This window comes from Lissotriton helveticus, chromosome 10, assembly GCF_964261635.1.
Source record: "Lissotriton helveticus chromosome 10, aLisHel1.1, whole genome shotgun sequence".
In the NCBI taxonomy this organism is placed as follows: Eukaryota; Metazoa; Chordata; class Amphibia; order Caudata; family Salamandridae; genus Lissotriton; species Lissotriton helveticus.
Window position 1 is genome coordinate 1,011,272,782 of NC_136071.1, and position 17,819 is coordinate 1,011,290,600.

General features: G+C 46.7%; 1 protein-coding gene across 5 annotated transcripts in view; it reads left to right on the top strand.

Moving 5' to 3' along the window:
* The window catches only part of ICA1 (islet cell autoantigen 1), a 403,261-nt gene that overhangs the window by 129,504 nt on the left and 255,938 nt on the right, over positions 1-17,819 (top strand). For all 5 annotated transcript variants that reach the window (XM_078663689.1, XM_078663690.1, XM_078663691.1 and 2 more), the window contains exon 6: positions 2,085-2,210. In XM_078663689.1, coding sequence (XP_078519815.1) covers positions 2,085-2,210 — 126 coding nt within the window. The remainder of the gene's footprint in view (positions 1-2,084; positions 2,211-17,819) is intronic.

Below are 17,819 nucleotides of genomic sequence, written 5' to 3' on the forward strand. Positions count from 1 at the left end.
AGGCATTTGTTACAGGAGGATGCCCAGTGATATTGATTCCTCTAGTAACCAATAGTTGAGCTCCTGAGTTTTTCTGGTACAGTTGTCTATTTTTGATCATTTGTGGCAGCAAAATGTACTTCTCAGACTAATAGTGTTATAGATCTTTTTTTTAATTTATTTTTTATTAGCCAGCCTAACCTTTTGACACCATTTTAGTTATTCAGCAAAATGATACTGGACCAGTGGCGTCCGGTATTTGAGCGGGGGTGGGAGGGCATATGCACACACATAGTTACACATCTACATCCACACCCATATATTCACAAGCACATACACACACCCATGCACACGCTTATACACGTACGACCATACGTAGATATGCACGCACAAAGCATTAAAAAAGCAAACTTACCTGGCTACAGCAGTGATCTCTGGTGGTGGGAGGTAAGCCGCCCCCCCTCCCCCCCCATGAGAGGGAGGTCCTCAAGACATTTGCAGGGCTGAGGAGTTTGGTCTCTGCCACAGAGCTGTGAAATCCTTAGCCCAACAAAGTTCAGCTCAGGCACTTCTGCAGATCTCGCTTGTACAGCACCTGGCTGCCTTACCTGAATATTAAGTGTCTGTCAGTATGACCTTTGCTTAGTCTGACAGACACTCTTTATGTCTGCAAAAATGTGGGGGGGCCACTCCGTTCTTAAGGACAAGACTTGCCTTATATTTCTTTCGAAAGACAGTGAAATGTTTTATTCAGCACTTCCTTTCACACTGAGGTCTTTCTCAAAAAGTAAAGACCTATTGCTTAATTATTATCCAGCAACATCAATGCACATGGCTACAATCCACCTCCAGCATATACTTGGAGGGAGTTTAAATTGATTTGAATGTTTCAGGTCCATAATTGCAGGATCAGGAAAATATTTTACAAATTATGACTACTTATTCTACTTACTGTGTTATTTGTTAGGATTTGGGGTATTTCACCCATAGTTATTGGTCTGGATGATACACCCCAAGTCTGAAATATCCCAAGTCGCAATTCCAAGTATTTCCGGGCCCTTATTTATTTGGTCTTAAAGTGCCAGACCCTACATGTCTGGGCCCAGAGACAATTTGGCCTGTTGAAGTTGTATCACGGCAGGGGCAGCAGTAGTCTGGGGTTAACAGACCAGGTTCCCCCAGACAGTAACAAGTGTGCCTTGCACATTCACCCTCCTCAATTGTCATTCATCCTCCCACGCCACCCCCCCCCCCCCCCAACACACATACTAATACTTGGAAAATGTGAGCATGGTGGTGCCAACATATGAAAAGAACGCCAGGAAAACCACCCAATAACTCTGGGTCCAAAGCACTTACTCCACATTTTGCTAGAAAAAAACCCTAATGGCCGGACTTTAATGCAGAGATGCTGTCTGGTACTGTAGATTCTGGTATCGGTATCCCCAGACCAACGTGCATCCAACTCATAATGTGGGCAACAGTTGAATAGCAAATAATTTGTGATTTTGATCCAGTCCATCCCCTCTCTGAAGGTTACTTCACATGTATCCACTTCTACTTGGCAGCACGTTTTTGTGAATTGATGATCACTTCAAGGCCACAAATCATCACTAGCCGTTGATTGAAAGGAATCAATAGCTTTAACTTGTGTGTCCCTCATATGTTAAAAGGCTTGATAAAATGAGGAAGGTTCAGTGCAAATCTAATTATTACACCTCCTAAGTATCATTTGCTCTTTCTGCGTGTATTACCATTGTTGTGGGAAGATTGTAATGTATTGGGATTTGCTATAGAGTTAGGTTGTCCTTTTTGTAAATAATTTGTAATCCAAATAATTTACAATTTTTCATTTGTAAGAAAAAGCTTGATTTTCAGCTAAAATATTTGTCATAAGAACTTAACACTGTGGTTTCACATGTTTGGTGAAGCACTAGGTAGAAAGGAGCCTTTCCTGCCAAGCTGTATCTAGGTAAGGCATTTCATTTAAAATACCTGCCTGCAACTGAACATCAAAAGAAGCAATCACTTTGAAATTCAGGCAAGGCAGATGATGTGACACAAAAACTATAATAATTGTAACATTGTACATGTCTTTACCCCAGGTCCAAGGTCAAGTACGACGTGCCAAAACCAATTTTGACAAATTGAAGACTGATGTCTGTCAGAAGGTGGACCTTCTAGGTGCAAGTAGATGCAATCTGTTGTCACATGTCTTGACAACTTACCAGGTATTAAGATAAAATAGGTAACCAAAATCAAGACCATATATATGCAGAGGCTTAGCAACTGTTTTTGTTTCACCCAGAATTTTATATCACTCTGCTGCCAAATACAGCTGATGTACATCAAGTGTCTTCACCTTGTTATCTATTAGTCATTTCACTTTGTCTTTTCCAATCGCATATACACTTTTCTGCCTTGATATGATGGTTCTGAACTGACTGTATAAAACCAGCTCTGCTTGATTATAGAGCTTTAAGACCTTATTTAATTCTCTTTCACATTACAAATTGTGAAAAACCTTTAATGCAATGGTACTTTGGACATTCAATGAGTTTTATGTTCTGGTTTTATAGGCATGCCTTTTCTCCAGACTAATTTTGTTGGTTCAAGTTTGCAGTTACCATGAATGTTCAGTAGAGGTGTGGAGTTTGAGGCTAAATTTTATACCCACACTGGCCTAGTAAGTTGTATCGCCATTCTTTCTGTCATGGCATTCTTTCTTATATCCACAAACAGTGTAATTTCTTCACACAAATGTGGGATCCTGAGGGCACCACTTTTAACATAGGTTTTCCAATTAAAACATGTTTGTAAGAGGTAACATTTTCTACTTAATCTCATTTTTGGTTGCTAAAATGAAAATCCAATTAGCCAAATTGACATTACATTACATCTGGCGGAAAACATCACTGGACCAGGGGCCAAATGTATGTTTGTAGCGGTCACAAATGGAAAAAGTGCAATTTTCAACCTCTAAAAAAGGGTTGTATCATGTACAAACCCTACTTTGCGAGTTGGTAACCTATTACAGACTTGCAAAATGGGGTTTGTGACTTGCTATTAAGAAGTCGCATGCCAGGGTGTCCCTTCCTAATAGCAAGTTGCAGGGGGGTGTATGATTGCTTCACAGCTGCAAATACAGTCACAAAACAATCCCAGATACAACCAATTTCAAATTGGTGGTAAGCCAGTCGTAAAGGGGAAGGGGTGCCCAGGGGCCCCCCTTCCTCTTTGTGTTTGGCTGCTCTTTAAAAAAAAAATGTTTGCTGCCAGTGGTTCCCCTGGACAACTGCCTGCCCTTAAAAATTAAAAGAAAACGTTTTCTTTTAAACTCATCCCCTTTTCCTTTAAGGAAAACTGGCCACATTTGAACCAGAAAAAAGTGCTTTATTTAAAAAGCAAACACAGAAATGGTGGTCTTCTGTCTCCAGGAGGCCACTATCCCAGTGTTATTGCCCATTCCCAGTGGGTCACTGGGAATGGGCCCACTGGGAATGTGCCCTCATTAATATTGATGAGGCAGGTCATTTGCAATCCCATTGGGAATTGGTAAATGTGTCTGAGACACATTAGTACATTCAAATTGCAAATTGCAAATTGCGAGTTGTAAAAAATCTCAATTTGCAAAACGGAATGGTTGTACATCTGGCCCTATATCCCTTTTAAAGCTCCAAAATAATATCGCTGGGCACATACTGTGCTAATAACACAACGCACCTTTAATTAATTCCAGACTCAGCCAGCCTTCCATCATGCAGTGTTGTCACTGCTACAGTTAATTCTGATGGATACTTCTATCTGCAGAATCCTCACCTTTAGCATATTCTTCAGGCGCCAGACTGGAACCAAATGTTTTCACTGCAGTACTCCTGTGCACCTCTGTGGCAGTGTGCAACTTAGTGTTGACTTCTTTCTGCCCCGGTAGTGACCCTCACGAGGTGTGCCTTTTTTTGGTTGGGGTTGCGGCCCAACTCCAAGTTGTGCAAAGAATGTGCCCTCTTGCATCCAAACACGATCCTCTAATGTGAAGCAAAACTGTACATTGCTGAACAGCGAGGAAGTCCTATACCTTGTGCTAGTCCCGTTCCTGCTCCAAATAGGACACTTCTCATTCTTGCTATTGAGTCCTCCTGTGACAGGTCTTCATCACTGTCGAAATTGTCCAGTAAGTGGGGAAAAAAAATTACGTGGTTGAAGTAGGAGTCAACGTCATCGCACTACTCTGTCTATAGAGAAGTTTTAAGTATGTCACAGTGGCAGTCTTATCCTGCCCCGACACCCAATTGAGGGGCCAACTTTGCTACTGGTCCTTTTGCTCCAAAGCAGATGAAGGCTTTTAAGAAACCCATGGTGCATCATTTTTGGCGCCTTCCAGTTCCCTCTGGCACATCTGCTAGGGGGTCGAGTTGCCATCATCAAACCCATCATCAGCATGCTAAATCTGGATTACAAAATCCTGAGGAAAATCCTAGCGACCCGGCTGCTGCCCCACATGTCCACGTTGATCCATACTGATCAGTCCGGGTTCATCCCCGCCCGCAACACAGCGCTTAATATACGACGGCTCCTACATGTTCTGGAGGCTGACACCTATGAAGTAGATACCGCAGCGGTGTTTGCTGCAACATCGAAAAGGCTTTCGATAGTCTGGAGTGGGATTACCTCTTCCATGTCATGAGACGGATGGGGCTGGGGCCAGATTTTGTGAGCTGGACGGCCTTGTTGTACAAAGACGCCACGGCCAGAGTGCGAACGGGAGGGGTGATCTCCGATGCATGTAAAGTGGGTAGGGGCACGCGCCAGGGCTGCCCCCTTTCCCCGTTGCTGTTCGCTATGGCGGTGGAACCTCTTGCGGCGCATGCCCGCTTGGGGCAAGCATTCCAGGGATTGGACGTTTATGGGCAGATCCACCATATCGCACTTTATGCGGACGATCTATAAATGTGTTTGGCAGATACGGGGGAGGCCCTGCAGGGAGCAAAATCATTGCCGAGAGCCCTAAGCGGGGTTGCAGGGTTGAAAGTCAACTGGACGAAGTCGTGCCTATTCCCGACTCCCGGAGGAAGAGAATGCCCGCGATCTACAGAAGGGGTGAACTGGGAAGAGAGACGTTTGCCCTACTTGGGTACAGTGATTTACCACGAACGGGGAGACATCCTGGACGGAAACGTGGGGAAGGCAATTAGGGGTGCCAAAGCTAATTTTGAGTTTTGGGGCACCCTCCCTTTATCTGTAGCGGGACGAGTGGCACTGCTCAAAATGGTGACACTGCCGCGCCTGCTCTACTACTTTAGGACTCTCCCGATCTGGATTCCGGCGAGCTACTTTCTTCGGGGAATGGTCAGTTCCTTTCTGTGGGGTCGGGCAGGCGCAGGGTGGTGCTTAGGACGCTCATGAGACCCCGAGCAGAGGGGGGGATTAGCAGTCCCAGACTACGAGACATACTACCTAGCTGCTCAACTTAAATGGCTCACCCAGTGGGTGGCGAGGGCCACTAAGGAAGAGGGGGAGGCAGGTGAACCGACGGGCCCCTTGCAGGTGCTATCTCGCATACTACTACGCCTCCCGCTTGGAGATATGCAGCTCACTCAGGAGTTTTCCACAGCATGTAAATGTTGGCACAGATATTTAAGACGAGGGGGAATAGTGACCCCTCATGCACCCGATATCCCTTTAAAAGTGTGTAGGGCACTGCCACATGGAGGGACCTGGCGCATATTGGAGAACTGGGAGCAACAGGGTTTAGCGACCACAGGAGACCTATACGAGGACGGCAATATGCTGCCATTTGATGTCCTCAGAGACCGTTTTGAATTACCTGGGGGAGACTTCCTGGTGCATGCTGCGCTCACGACAGCGATTTGAAAACACTGGAAGGCGGGCTTGACTGAACCGCCCACCTCAAAAGGCTGCCAGTATGTTGTGGTCGCGGCGGGTACAGTAAAGGCGGTCTCTAGCTTGTATAGGCGCATGACCCACGAAGCTCTAACACCAATGGTAGACTTGAAGACGAAATGGGAAGTGGACATAAGAGTGGAAATACCAGATCCGGCGTGGGGCGGGAAAGTGGAGAGAGCCTGGAAGAGTTCGCGAAATGCGCGGTTCCAGCTGGTGCATTTTTACATTATACATAGGGCTTACCTGACACCGGCCCGCTTACACAAATACTTTCCAGCACTGTCCTGTGCCTGTCAGAGATGTACTCAGGAGGGCGCAGATTTCAAGCACATGGTATGGACGTGTCCGGAACTCGATTCCTTTTGACAAGAGGTGACGGCACCATTAGGGGACGTTACCGAGAGGGACATACAACCCACTATGGCGCACTGCATACTTCATTGGTTTCCCCACACCCCAAAAAAGAAAATCACTAGTAAATTTATTGATCTGGGTTTCCTCTTAGCTAAAAGAGCCATAACCTCGCAGTGGAAGGTGAGCAAAGGTCCCAATGTAAATAAATGGAAGCAGGAGTTTAGTAAATGGGCCCGATTTGAGGGGGAGGTCCGTTTACAAATGGCGCATAGAACAGGCAATGAACAGGCGTTCGAGAGGGCGAGAGCCTGGGAGAGATTGGTCATGGAACTCACACTCCCTGCAGACGAGTATGGAGGGACCCCTGCGCATAGCCCCGGGACACACCGGCAGTAGGGGGTCAAGAAGACAGGAAGTCGCTGAGTACTACTTGGTTGCACACTGATACCCCACACTGGATAGTGAGATACATCTTACTACATAGTATCTACTGGTCCAATTGTGAGATAGGAGTTAAGCGGACAACCCCTTTACAGCCCACTGGGACTGCACCACAACACCCCTGGGGGGGTGGGGGGTGGGGGGTGGTGGAGCGTGTTGAGGGGGGGATGGCGGAGGAATGGGAGAGTATAGTTAAAGTAGGGAATAGTGGTTGGAGGGAGGGGCTCATGGGGGAGGGTAATTGGTCCGGTTGCAGTTGGTTACATTGCCACTTTAATAATCCAGAGCGCAATAGTTATGTGTACACAAATTTCACAGATGCATATGGTCATTAATGTTGTCATAGCCTGAGGGTAGGGCGCTGTCTACGATTATTTATGATCCGATAGAAATGTTATGCGGGACTTTAAGCAATGATCCAAGAGGACATTCAATTTAACACTAAACCCAGACCTACCCTGCGCACGAGTGTGACATATCGCATGTACGTGCAGCTGCTAACGAGAGACCCCTCTGAAGCCTTTGTTACACTGCATCCAGAAGGAGAATTAGGGAGCTGGGTATGGGGGCTATGCTCTATACTTTGTACGAAAGTTGTTATATGAGCTGCCGTTACTAACTTCATAGGTCCAATATTTGTATATGCTGAAAATATATTCCTTATGGTGCATTGTATGTGATAAGTAAGACTAAATGCCAATAAAGTGTGTTTTAAAAAAAATCAGATGCATCATCAGCAATGTTTGAGCCCCCTAGAATCTTTTTTGGGTACCCACCAACTCCGGTGCAGACTTCCATTCTGGCTCTGTAACCTATGCTGGTCCTGACATCGCCAGCATCTGAGCGGGATCTGGTTCTGACTCCATTTATGACTGAAATACATATCTTGATCCCTCCTTTTGAAGAAAAGACTGGTTCTGGCCTGCAACATGTAGATCTGCAGTAAGTTGCTTGGACCTTTCCACCCTTGCCAGACAGTTTGCTCTTCAGCTTGTCTTTCGAGGGTCCTCCAGAAGGTTTGCTTCTAGACAACACCACGAAAGTAATGGCTGTGGTTGCTGCACATCTTCGGAGGTTGGGGATACCAGTTTCCCCTAACAAAACTACTGGCTTTTGAAGGCAACCTTGCCACAGTCAATCTTTAGACCACCTCCAGACGAATATGAACCACCTGACATCATTGGGACTATCGTTCACACCTGATTTCTTTGCAAAGACTTTACTTTCTCGGAGCTCTTGGACACAGTGCATTTCTGGTGCTTCTCTTGGTTGCAGGGAATCCAGGGCATTCTTGTGATGCTCCTCATATTGTAGCCGTGGTCCTGGATCTTGGAAAGAGCAACTCTGAGGCTTCTTAGCCTGTTGGCCTCATGCATGTTGCTTTCCCACTTCGCCAGGTGGCATAAGCAGGCTCTGCAGTGGGATCTGAAGTCTCATTGGGCTGAGCAACAAGGAAACCTGTCTGATGTCATCCAGGTATGCTGATGGAGCCTCTTTTGTCGCTGCCACTGGGCAGGGTTTAGCGCATGAACGTGCACAATCTACACTGCAAACATGGGGAGTGAGCTGCAGGAATTGATGGAGGTCAATCTACCACTTGAGGTTGTGCAGGTCATTCTCACGGTCAAACATCCTCCACAATGTCCATTTAGGCCAGGCACTGAAACTAATTTGTGGCCTTGTTTGCGGTCCGCAGCACAGACCCTTACAAGCCAAACAACTCTGATGTTTTATTGTTCTGGTTTGTCTTTGGCCTGGCGAGAACTTGCAATGGACACTAATAAAGGTTATTTTTTGGCACTTCTTGCATTTGCCAGACCAGTCGTCATTGTTTGAATCACCTGTTTAGATGCAGTTTATTAAAGATTTGTCACACATTCCTTACCAAGAACTTGTGATTCTAAAGTGAGATCTTAATTTGGTCCGGATGTTCTCCTGGGTATCCCCTGCTAGACACAGCCACTCATTGCGTCTTCTACTCTCAAACGGTCTTCCTCTTTGTGATTACTTTAGCTTGTCTGTTGAGTGAGCTCCAGGCGGTCGGAAAAAAGATGGTGTAGGGTGGCTGTACCCAGACATTTTGGTGTTGACTTGCCACCTCACGGTTTTATAAGTAACATTTAACTAAGTTACCAGGTTTGTGAAACCACGTTTAGACTGATTCTAGATAATGTAGGCCTATATTTTAACAAGCATTGGCCGCACGGCCGTAAAAGTAAAGCAGCGCGGCCGCGGAATGAAATAAAAAAAAAAACACGCGAGTGGTGCGCAGCACGCGCGTCACCGCAAGTGCTACCTTGCCGGCCACCAGCTAGCTATTACGCACATGTGCGCGTGATAATAAGCTGGTCGCCGGGAAAGTAGCACTTTTCAAAGCAGCTACTAAATGCCTCGGCCAGCTCAGCGCATGCACTGGATCAGGCCGAGACCTAAAAACGGGTTTAGCAGAGGTAGGCAAAAATCTGGGGTGACCCTGCAAAGCCAGGTCCAACACCCTGTTCGCTTTTCATTAATACCTGCTCAACAGTGGGCAGCCTTGATTTCAAGCCTTCTGGTAGGCCGATCTCTGCAGCTGCCCAATACCCATCCACCAATGTGCCTGGAAGAGAGTCTATGGTTTATACTGGCAATATATAGCAGATTATTCAAGCTACTCTAGCAGTTAACATTTTGGTTTGTGGCCTCCTTATGTTGCATTAGGTCTTATAGAAAACATTGTGCTAATGAGTAAAGCTGGGTATGAATGACCAAATAATAAAAGATATTTTATTTATTTGACTCATATACTTGTTGGGCTGCAATGGTAGTAGTGAAGAGAAGTGCTCCCTGTTTTATTTTGTGTTTTTTATTGAGATCTTCCAGTAATTTATTTTGTTACACTGCCATCCCGTGTTCCCTGAGGTGCATGCTTTGACGCCTCAGTTGTCATGATTTGCACCGAGACATTCAGAGTGTGCTTACAAATGGAAAACACTGATAACATTTAGCTGCCTCTAGAGTCGCATTGAGAGGCACATGTCCACAGGGCTGGTAATATAAACTTTGTTTAGAGCGCGTACCTGCTGGTTTATGACTGGTTATGGTCCACCACGAATTCCTACTCATTAGAATCACAACAGATAAACAAGTTGCTTAACAGTTACCTGTCTCATTAGAACTAGAACTAGGAGTAGTAAAAGTATGATCATGCCTACATGATAGGTGAAAAAACATGTGATTCATGGGTGGGGACAGCTTTATCTGCTTTGAGAAAGAAATGTCACTAGAGAGGTTTTATCCAGATTTTGAAGCTGACAAGCACTAACTGGTGGATTTCTGGTGCCCCAAGTAAAGAAAGTGGCCCTGGTCGTTGCCTGTTGCCCTGGCTGGGACAAGTATCCTCAAACCCACTCCACCCTACCCGTTGCCCCTCTCCACGTTTTCCTGTAAGATCTTGCTCCCCACCTATCCCCTTGGGGCAAGGTAAACCCCATCATCTCATCCTTGGGAAGAGGCAGCACAGGGGATAGTGGAAAGCAACACTATTTTTTAGGTTTCTGAATATTGCAAATACCCAGCAGGCCGTTTTACCTCCTACACCGTTCAGACAGAGTACCTTGCTAACCACTATTTCTGGCACACCAGCTCATTGCTGTTGATGGTTCAGCACACAGTCAAATGTGCCCACAAACATGCTATTGCTGTAAACAAGAAAAAAATCATCGGAAAGGATATTACTTCCAACAACACACACACTGGCTCTCTCTCGAAAAATGCAAGTTTTATGTTAACGTAAATGTTTGCCAGCTGTTCGTTTTCAACGTTTTATGCAATTTGTTTCTACTTTGTGCCCATAAAAGTGGCACTTTATAAAGAATTGTTGTGTATATATATCACAAGGTTGGACTGGCCTATAGGGCATTTGGGCAGTTCTGTGTGGGCTGCTCCTACAGGCAAGTGCGTGAGCAATTCTTTTGACTGTTTGTGGGCCTGCTTTATGGTCTGCTGGCCTGGTTTTTACCAATGATTTCCCTGATATCAAAACAAGCTTTGCCTGCAGTAAGCTCAAATCCATGCTGCATCCCATATCTTGAAAAATACCTGTACAGCATGTCTTTACAAGTTCAAAATACCCCAAATTTGCAAATATCCGCAACATTCTTAGCTATCTAATTCACTAACTGGGCCACGTTTAGGTATGAAGAGTGTACTGCCCTTGAAGGTGATACTATGGGCATTAAGGCAGCTCTGTCTTGGTTGCAAATCTATATTCTGATCCTAATACTAAATAGTTCTAATAGAGATGGAGTTAATGTCAGCAATGAGGAACAGTCCCACTGTCATTACTAACAAGCATTTACAATGCAATAGGTCTCGCAGCATTAAAGTTTGAGTTATTGGCATTGTGTATGACAATGCGTTGCATAACATTTTTAACAAACTTTGAATTGGTGAGCAGTGAGAGTGTGTGCAAGAGTATGCTGTTGCTCACAGCTGTCATTATTCACACAGCTCTGATGATGCACCTCACGAACGGGGCTGACGCAGTTATTATTCACACTGCTCTGATGATGCACCTCAGGCACGGGCTCACAGCTGTTATTATTCACACAGCTCTGATGATACACCTCAGACACGGGCTCACAGCTGTTATTATTCACACAGCTCTGATGATGCACCTCAGGCACGGGCTCACAGCTGTTATTATTCACACAGCTCTGATGATGCACCTCACACACGGGGCTGACGCAGTTATTATTCACACAGCTCTGATGATGCACCTCAGCACGGGGCTGACGCAGTTATTATTCACACAGCTCTGATGATGCACCTCAGCACGGGGCTGACGCAGTTATTATTCACACAGCTCTGATGATACACCTCAGACACGGGCTCACAGCTGTTATTATTCACACAGCTCTGATGATGCACCTCACACACGGGGCTGACGCAGTTATTATTCACACAGCTCTGATGATGCACCTCACGCACGGGGCTCACGCAATTATTATTCACACAGCTCTGATGATGTACCTCACGCACGGGGCTGACGCAGTTATTATTCACATAGCTCTGATCTTCACACATACAAATCAGATACAGCAATAGTCACAGTTATACAAAACAGACATAGCCTGGGAAGCAGCTGCATCTGTTTTCCTGTCACACAACACAGGCACCGGGAGTACAAGCTTCACTCACACACAGACACAAGTGCAACCTACAGAGCTCCAGCGCACTCTTGCACCCCAAAACGGCTACAGCAAGGGCAAGAGAAATGCAATCTGCCCTCAAGCAAATACAACAAACGGTGACTACGCTGCAACAGTGCCCGGCTTCCTCTCACACACAGAAGGGGCAGAGCATGTGCAGCAGTGGCGCAAGCTTCACTTGCTAATAATACAGGTACATGTCAGTCAGCATAAGTCCAAGATTCACCAGGACAGACAGACTATTTATAACACACGCAAGAACGGTACAAAGTCGCCTCACACGCAGAACACATTTATTGCACCCAGAAGCAGTGAAACTTCCGACGCGCGCGTGAGAATGACAGCAGTTGCACCAGATTCTTCAAAAACGCAGACAGCTTCCCTCGCGCACAAGACTAGCATCGGCAACAGAAGCAATGCAAGCACCATTCATGGGGTAAGCGCAGCATGGATACCCGCACAGCACACGGACAGAGCATATATTTGAACTCCGTATATATATAAAGTTGCTGCGGTGCGTAGAGTTGTGCTAATTGTTAAGTTGTGTCATCTGCAGACTCAACATGGTTTCAAGGGAAACCCCAGTTCAAGCCCAGTTAGCCCTGCCAGGCTCGATTTCTCTGTGGTTTGTCTGTTTTTCTGCTAAAGCCAGCAGTCACTTCCGAAACCAACTTCGTCGCCGCTTTCCTGCAACAGCAGTCTCCCGCCCGACGGTTTTCATGGGAGTGGATTTGGGGCGGGGGAGAGCCGCTGTCTAACTCACTCCCGGGCTCACCTCTCCACAGGTGTTCTTACGAATGAGGTCCAAGTTTTCGCCTGCGCCACCAGCTCTCCAAAAACAAGACGTGCGCGCGCACTAACAAAAACAAAACCTATCGTGGGGCGGGACTTCTGTCTTGTGAAGCCCGCGCCCACGGAGTGCCTGGCCAGAGGAGCAGCGGTGACGCGGGGCTCCCATGCCCGAGGGAGAGCCCCGCGGAGGCTGCAGATGCTCGGAGCGGCGGTAAGTGGGCCTTAGTTGTAGGGGGGGCAGCTTGGGGGGGGTGGGTCTTGGTGCGCTTGTGTGTGTGGTGTGTGTGTGCGCGTGTGTGTATGTGTCCGGCGGGGGGGGGTGTCTCTGTATGTGTGCGTGCGTGTATGTGCGCTCGTGTGTGTGTCTGTGTGTGCGCAGGGGGAGGTGTGGCTGTGTGTGTGTTGGAGCTTCCCAGGAGACAGGAGATGGCCACAGTGTGCGCGTTCGCACCTATCCCCGATTTTGGGATGCGCGTGGCCAGCTCTTGTCTCCTGGAAAGCTGAGTCGCTCACAATAGGTCTCTGGCGAGACCGCGCTTTCGCGCGGTTAACGCCACAAGACCTAAAAACCAGCTTTTGGGGAGAGTCTCATTCTCACCACTCCCAAAGCAGGTTGAAGTTGGTATGGGGGCGGCATGGAACAACACGACTACAATATGCATGTTGTTAAGACTAGCATTGCCTTAAATTTCCAAATTACAAGTACTCTTATGACTACACTTCAGTATGATTGTTAACACTGGTGTGGCATTCACTTCTGAATCCCACATGACCAGGTTTATAGAATTAAAATGGAATGCAGTACCAAATGTGTACCAGAGGGAATCTCTGTGCATTTACCCCAAATCACTGCTCTTAATTTTCCATTGCTTTTGAAAAAAAACAGTTATTTGTTGCAATAAAGTAATACAGTCACAATACCTGATACATTAGGCAAACGTGATTATCAAAAATAGTTACATTGCTTTTCCTCAGTCGCATCGCATGACATATACGTTGGTCGTCTGATTTTATAATGCATATGTTAACTTCTCCAAAATGTAACCGTACTACAACAATGTAACCGTACTACACCACTCCCATTTCAATGCTAGATACTCTAGACATCTTATGTCTGCATTTATGACATAGGTATTTGTCACTTTCTATTGCTGGGTGGCTTCAGTCTGATATTATTACATTGCCAGCATGCTCAATGCTAAACCGTGCAGGGTTGAGGTTGATGCAAGGAATTGAGGTATGAAATGTGCGCAGCGTTAGGGGGCGCTAGAGGGGATGATGGCGCTACAGTATCTATGTCAACGGGTCGGCGTCAGCCATATACAGAGGATGTGTGAGTATTTTTTAAGGGGTCCCATATATCCTTAGGGCGTGAATATATATTAAATTGGTAAGCCAGTCTTTGAATTTGGGTGCTCGCCCTCTGCCCCACAGACAAGCAATATGGTGATTGGCCAGTAGGACGGCGATGCCGAGATAACTGCGGTACGATTTAGCTAGAAGTTTCATGTAACCAAACAAGGCGACCAGGGGAGTGCGCTCTAGGGACAGCAGCATCCTCTGGTCAAGGGCGTTGAACACTTGCTCCCAATATGCGGACACTTCAGGGCAGTTCCAGGCTAAATGAAGAAAGTCGGCCCCCGGGCGTTCCATCGTGCACTGTGGTCAGTGACCCTCAGCTTGTATGTGTGCATTTTGACAGGAGTGTAATACAGGCGATGTAGGAATTTGAAGTGTGTAATGCGTAATTTGCTGCTCACTAAGATTTGCTCCGTTTGCAAACAAGAGTACGTCAATTGTTCATCTGTAAGCTCCTATCCCAGCTCCAGGTCCCAATGCACTCGGGAGGGGCATGGCGGTGTCTCTTGTGTCGTATGGATAGTGTGGTAAAGTGTGGAGAGCATGTGTCCTGGAGAGAGTGCCTGTAGTACCATCTGCAGAGGGGCCAGAGTAGAGGGTTCGCAATGGAACTCCGGAGTGATGGAGCGTATACCCTGCTGTAATCGTACATAGAGGAATACGTCTAGGGGAGATGGCTGGATCCCCTGAAAAATATGGTTCAGTGTACGAAATTGTGATAAAGGTCGCCCCATGTTGTGACGTTTGTCTGCTCTAGTAACTTGCGAAGCAGCATGCAGGGATGATATGTCAGTGGGAGTAGTGGGGAGTAGAGCATAGGGCAGTGCAGTATATGTAAAATGCGTTGCCAGGCAGTGATCGTGCAGGTGACTGTGATAGTAGTCTTGCCTCTTGGTGGTGTGGCTTCTTATAATGCGCCCTCTAGGGGTACAGGGTTGGCCAGCCATTGTTCTGCCGCAACCTGCAGCATATATCTGGGTGGGTGGAACCAATAATAAGCATAGTGTGCTTGGGCTCATGTGCAATAGAGCTCGAAATTCTGAATATCAAAGCCTCCCAGCGAATAGGGCCTAGTGAGTATGCTCCGGTGTAATCGCGGCTGATACCCCCCCCCCCCCCCCCCCAAAAGTCTAATAATTTCTGTTCATAAGGCCTTAAAAAAATGACGGCCGGGATTGTAAGGGATATTGAGAAATAAATATAACAATTGTGGGAGGACCACCATCTTTATTAGGGAGGCACGGCCTGCTAGGGAGAGGGACAGGGAAATCCAGTGGGTGACATTGTCTGTGATACGGACTAGGGCTCTGCCGTAGTTGAGGCGCATGAGTTCCTCCCTATCTGTATTAATATGGATCCCCAGATAACGCATGTCTGAGAGGCACCACTCAAGCGGGATGCCGAGAGGGAATGGCACAGCTGCGTAGGTGAGAGGGAATATTTGTGACTTGCCCCCGTTGATATGAATCCCTGACAATTTCCCAAAGATGAGAAATTCCCGTAGGAGTGGGTTGATGTTGGTCTGCGGGTCACGAACATATAAGGTAATGTCATCTGCGTAGAGAGATAGCAACATTTGATGCTGATAGCAACGCAGTGCTTTATCTTGATGGTGTTGGTGTAGTTTTGCTGCCAATGGTTCGACCACTAGAGTGAAGAGTAAGGGGGAAAGTGGGCACCCCTGTTGGGTGCCCCTGGTGATATCAAAAGCTGGCGATAAGTGTCCATTTATTAGGACTTTAGCCACCGGAAGAGTGTAGAGCAACCTGATCCCATTCGACACATTCAAATGCCTTAGTGGCATCTAAAAATATCGCTGTGAGGGGCAGGTCAGAGTCAACATTGTGGAGGATTGAAAAGAACGTACAAAGGTTATGTGTTGTTGCTGTCCCGGGAATGAAGCCCGCTTGGTCGGGGAGGGCCAACTTATCCATAAGTAAATTCAGTCTATTGGCTAAAACTTTGGCCAGTATTTTAGTGTCACAATTGATGAGTGGAAGCTGCCTATACGAGTCGGAAAGGAGAGCTGATTTCCCAGGTTTAAGCAGGGACATGTGGGCCTCCCTCATGGACTGGGGAAGAGTGCCATTGTCTAGAGCATCCTTGTATACTTCTTGAAGGATAGGAGCGATGTTGTCTATGTACATTTTATAGAATTCTATGGGGAGCCCATCTAGTCCAGGTTCCTTACCCGATTTCGTGTGCATTATGGCTTCCCGAATCTCGTCCAACTCGAAGGGAGCACTTAGGAACTCTCGTTGAATGTCACTTAGCCATCCCAATGCCACGTCCTCTAGGTAGCTATCAAGATAGTCATGTCTCTGTGACGTGTACAGGGAGGCTTAGTGTGTCAAGAAGGTGCGGAGTATGTCTGGGTATCCCTATAGGTAACATATCCAGGCCCTGTGATTTCACGTATGTGATTGGAAAAACTGGGTTCTCATATTGTTTCGGCTAATGTCTTCCCCGGACGTTCCCCCTCGCCATATCGCCTGACCACCCAGTGTTTACCCCTGAATTTCGCTTCGTGGTCAGCAGTGGTAGTGTATTGGGTTAGCTTATCTCTGAGTTCATGCTGGGCATGGGTATTGAATCCCGCAGCTAATCGTGTTTCAAGCTGCTTGATCTTCGTTTCTTACTTTTTTAGTGTGCCCTGTATGTCATGTAGGACGCCCGAGCTCTTAGATATGCAGAATCCCCTAATGGTGACCTTGAAGGCCTACTACACCGTCTCAACACTGTCTACAGAGCCTTTATTTTTCTGTAAAAACTCTTGGATTTCCTACCCCAATTCATCTTGAAACACTGCATCCAACAGCGCTCAGGGCTGGAGCCACCAGGCCCTGCGCTGGGCATTATATCCCGGCGGTGCGAGAGCTAATTTTACTGAGGCATGGTCCGAGTATGTTCTTGGTAAATGTGTAACGTTTGTGATCAAGGGGCCCAAGCCGTGGAAAAGTAAGAGGTAATCTAGGTGGGCCCAAGATGCAAACTTGGTAGTGTTATGTGTGCCCTCAGTATCATATGGATTGAAGTGGCACCAGGCATCTAGTAAATCTTGACTCGCTGTTATGCCTTGTAGCGCTCTCTGCGATCCATTGTAATGGTGTGGGGCAGGGTTATATCTATCTACAGCTGTATTGAAAGCAACGTTAAAGTCCCCTCCCCATATGAGATGAGTAGAACTGACCTCTATAATCCTACCTGAAAGCATGTGAAAACATTTGGGGGAATCTACATTGGGACCATAGCAATATACCAAAGTGACAGTCCATGCCCAGCCTACCCCATGCCATGCAGTATCGTCCATGCTGGTCATGTGCCAATCCAATCAAGGCAAAGGGAGTGTTTTTTTTTTAATAAGTATGGCTGTCCCTCTGGAATAGGAAGAGTATGAGGGGAAGATTCTGTGCTCTGCCCATTTGCTAGCAAAGGTATTATTATGACAGGGGTTTATATGAGTCTCTTGGAGCATTACTATGTGGGCTTGATTCCTGTCCAGGTATGCCAATACTTGGCGACGTTTCCTTGGATCTCCCAACCCCCTGACATTCCAAGTGAGGATCTGCACATTCTGGGAAGTTACTAATCTAGCCTTGGGTAGCGATAAATTGTGATGGGCGATATGGTAGCGACTCTGTGCCTGTGAGGAAGATGAAACGAGTAGCAGCACATTTTTCCATCACATGTGACCTGTTTTATGCAGTTAAACTCCAAAAACAGCCATTTACCTCCCCCTCCCACTGAAGCATCCGAAACATGCCAGAAAAGGTTACCCCTCCCCCTCCCTATGTCCCT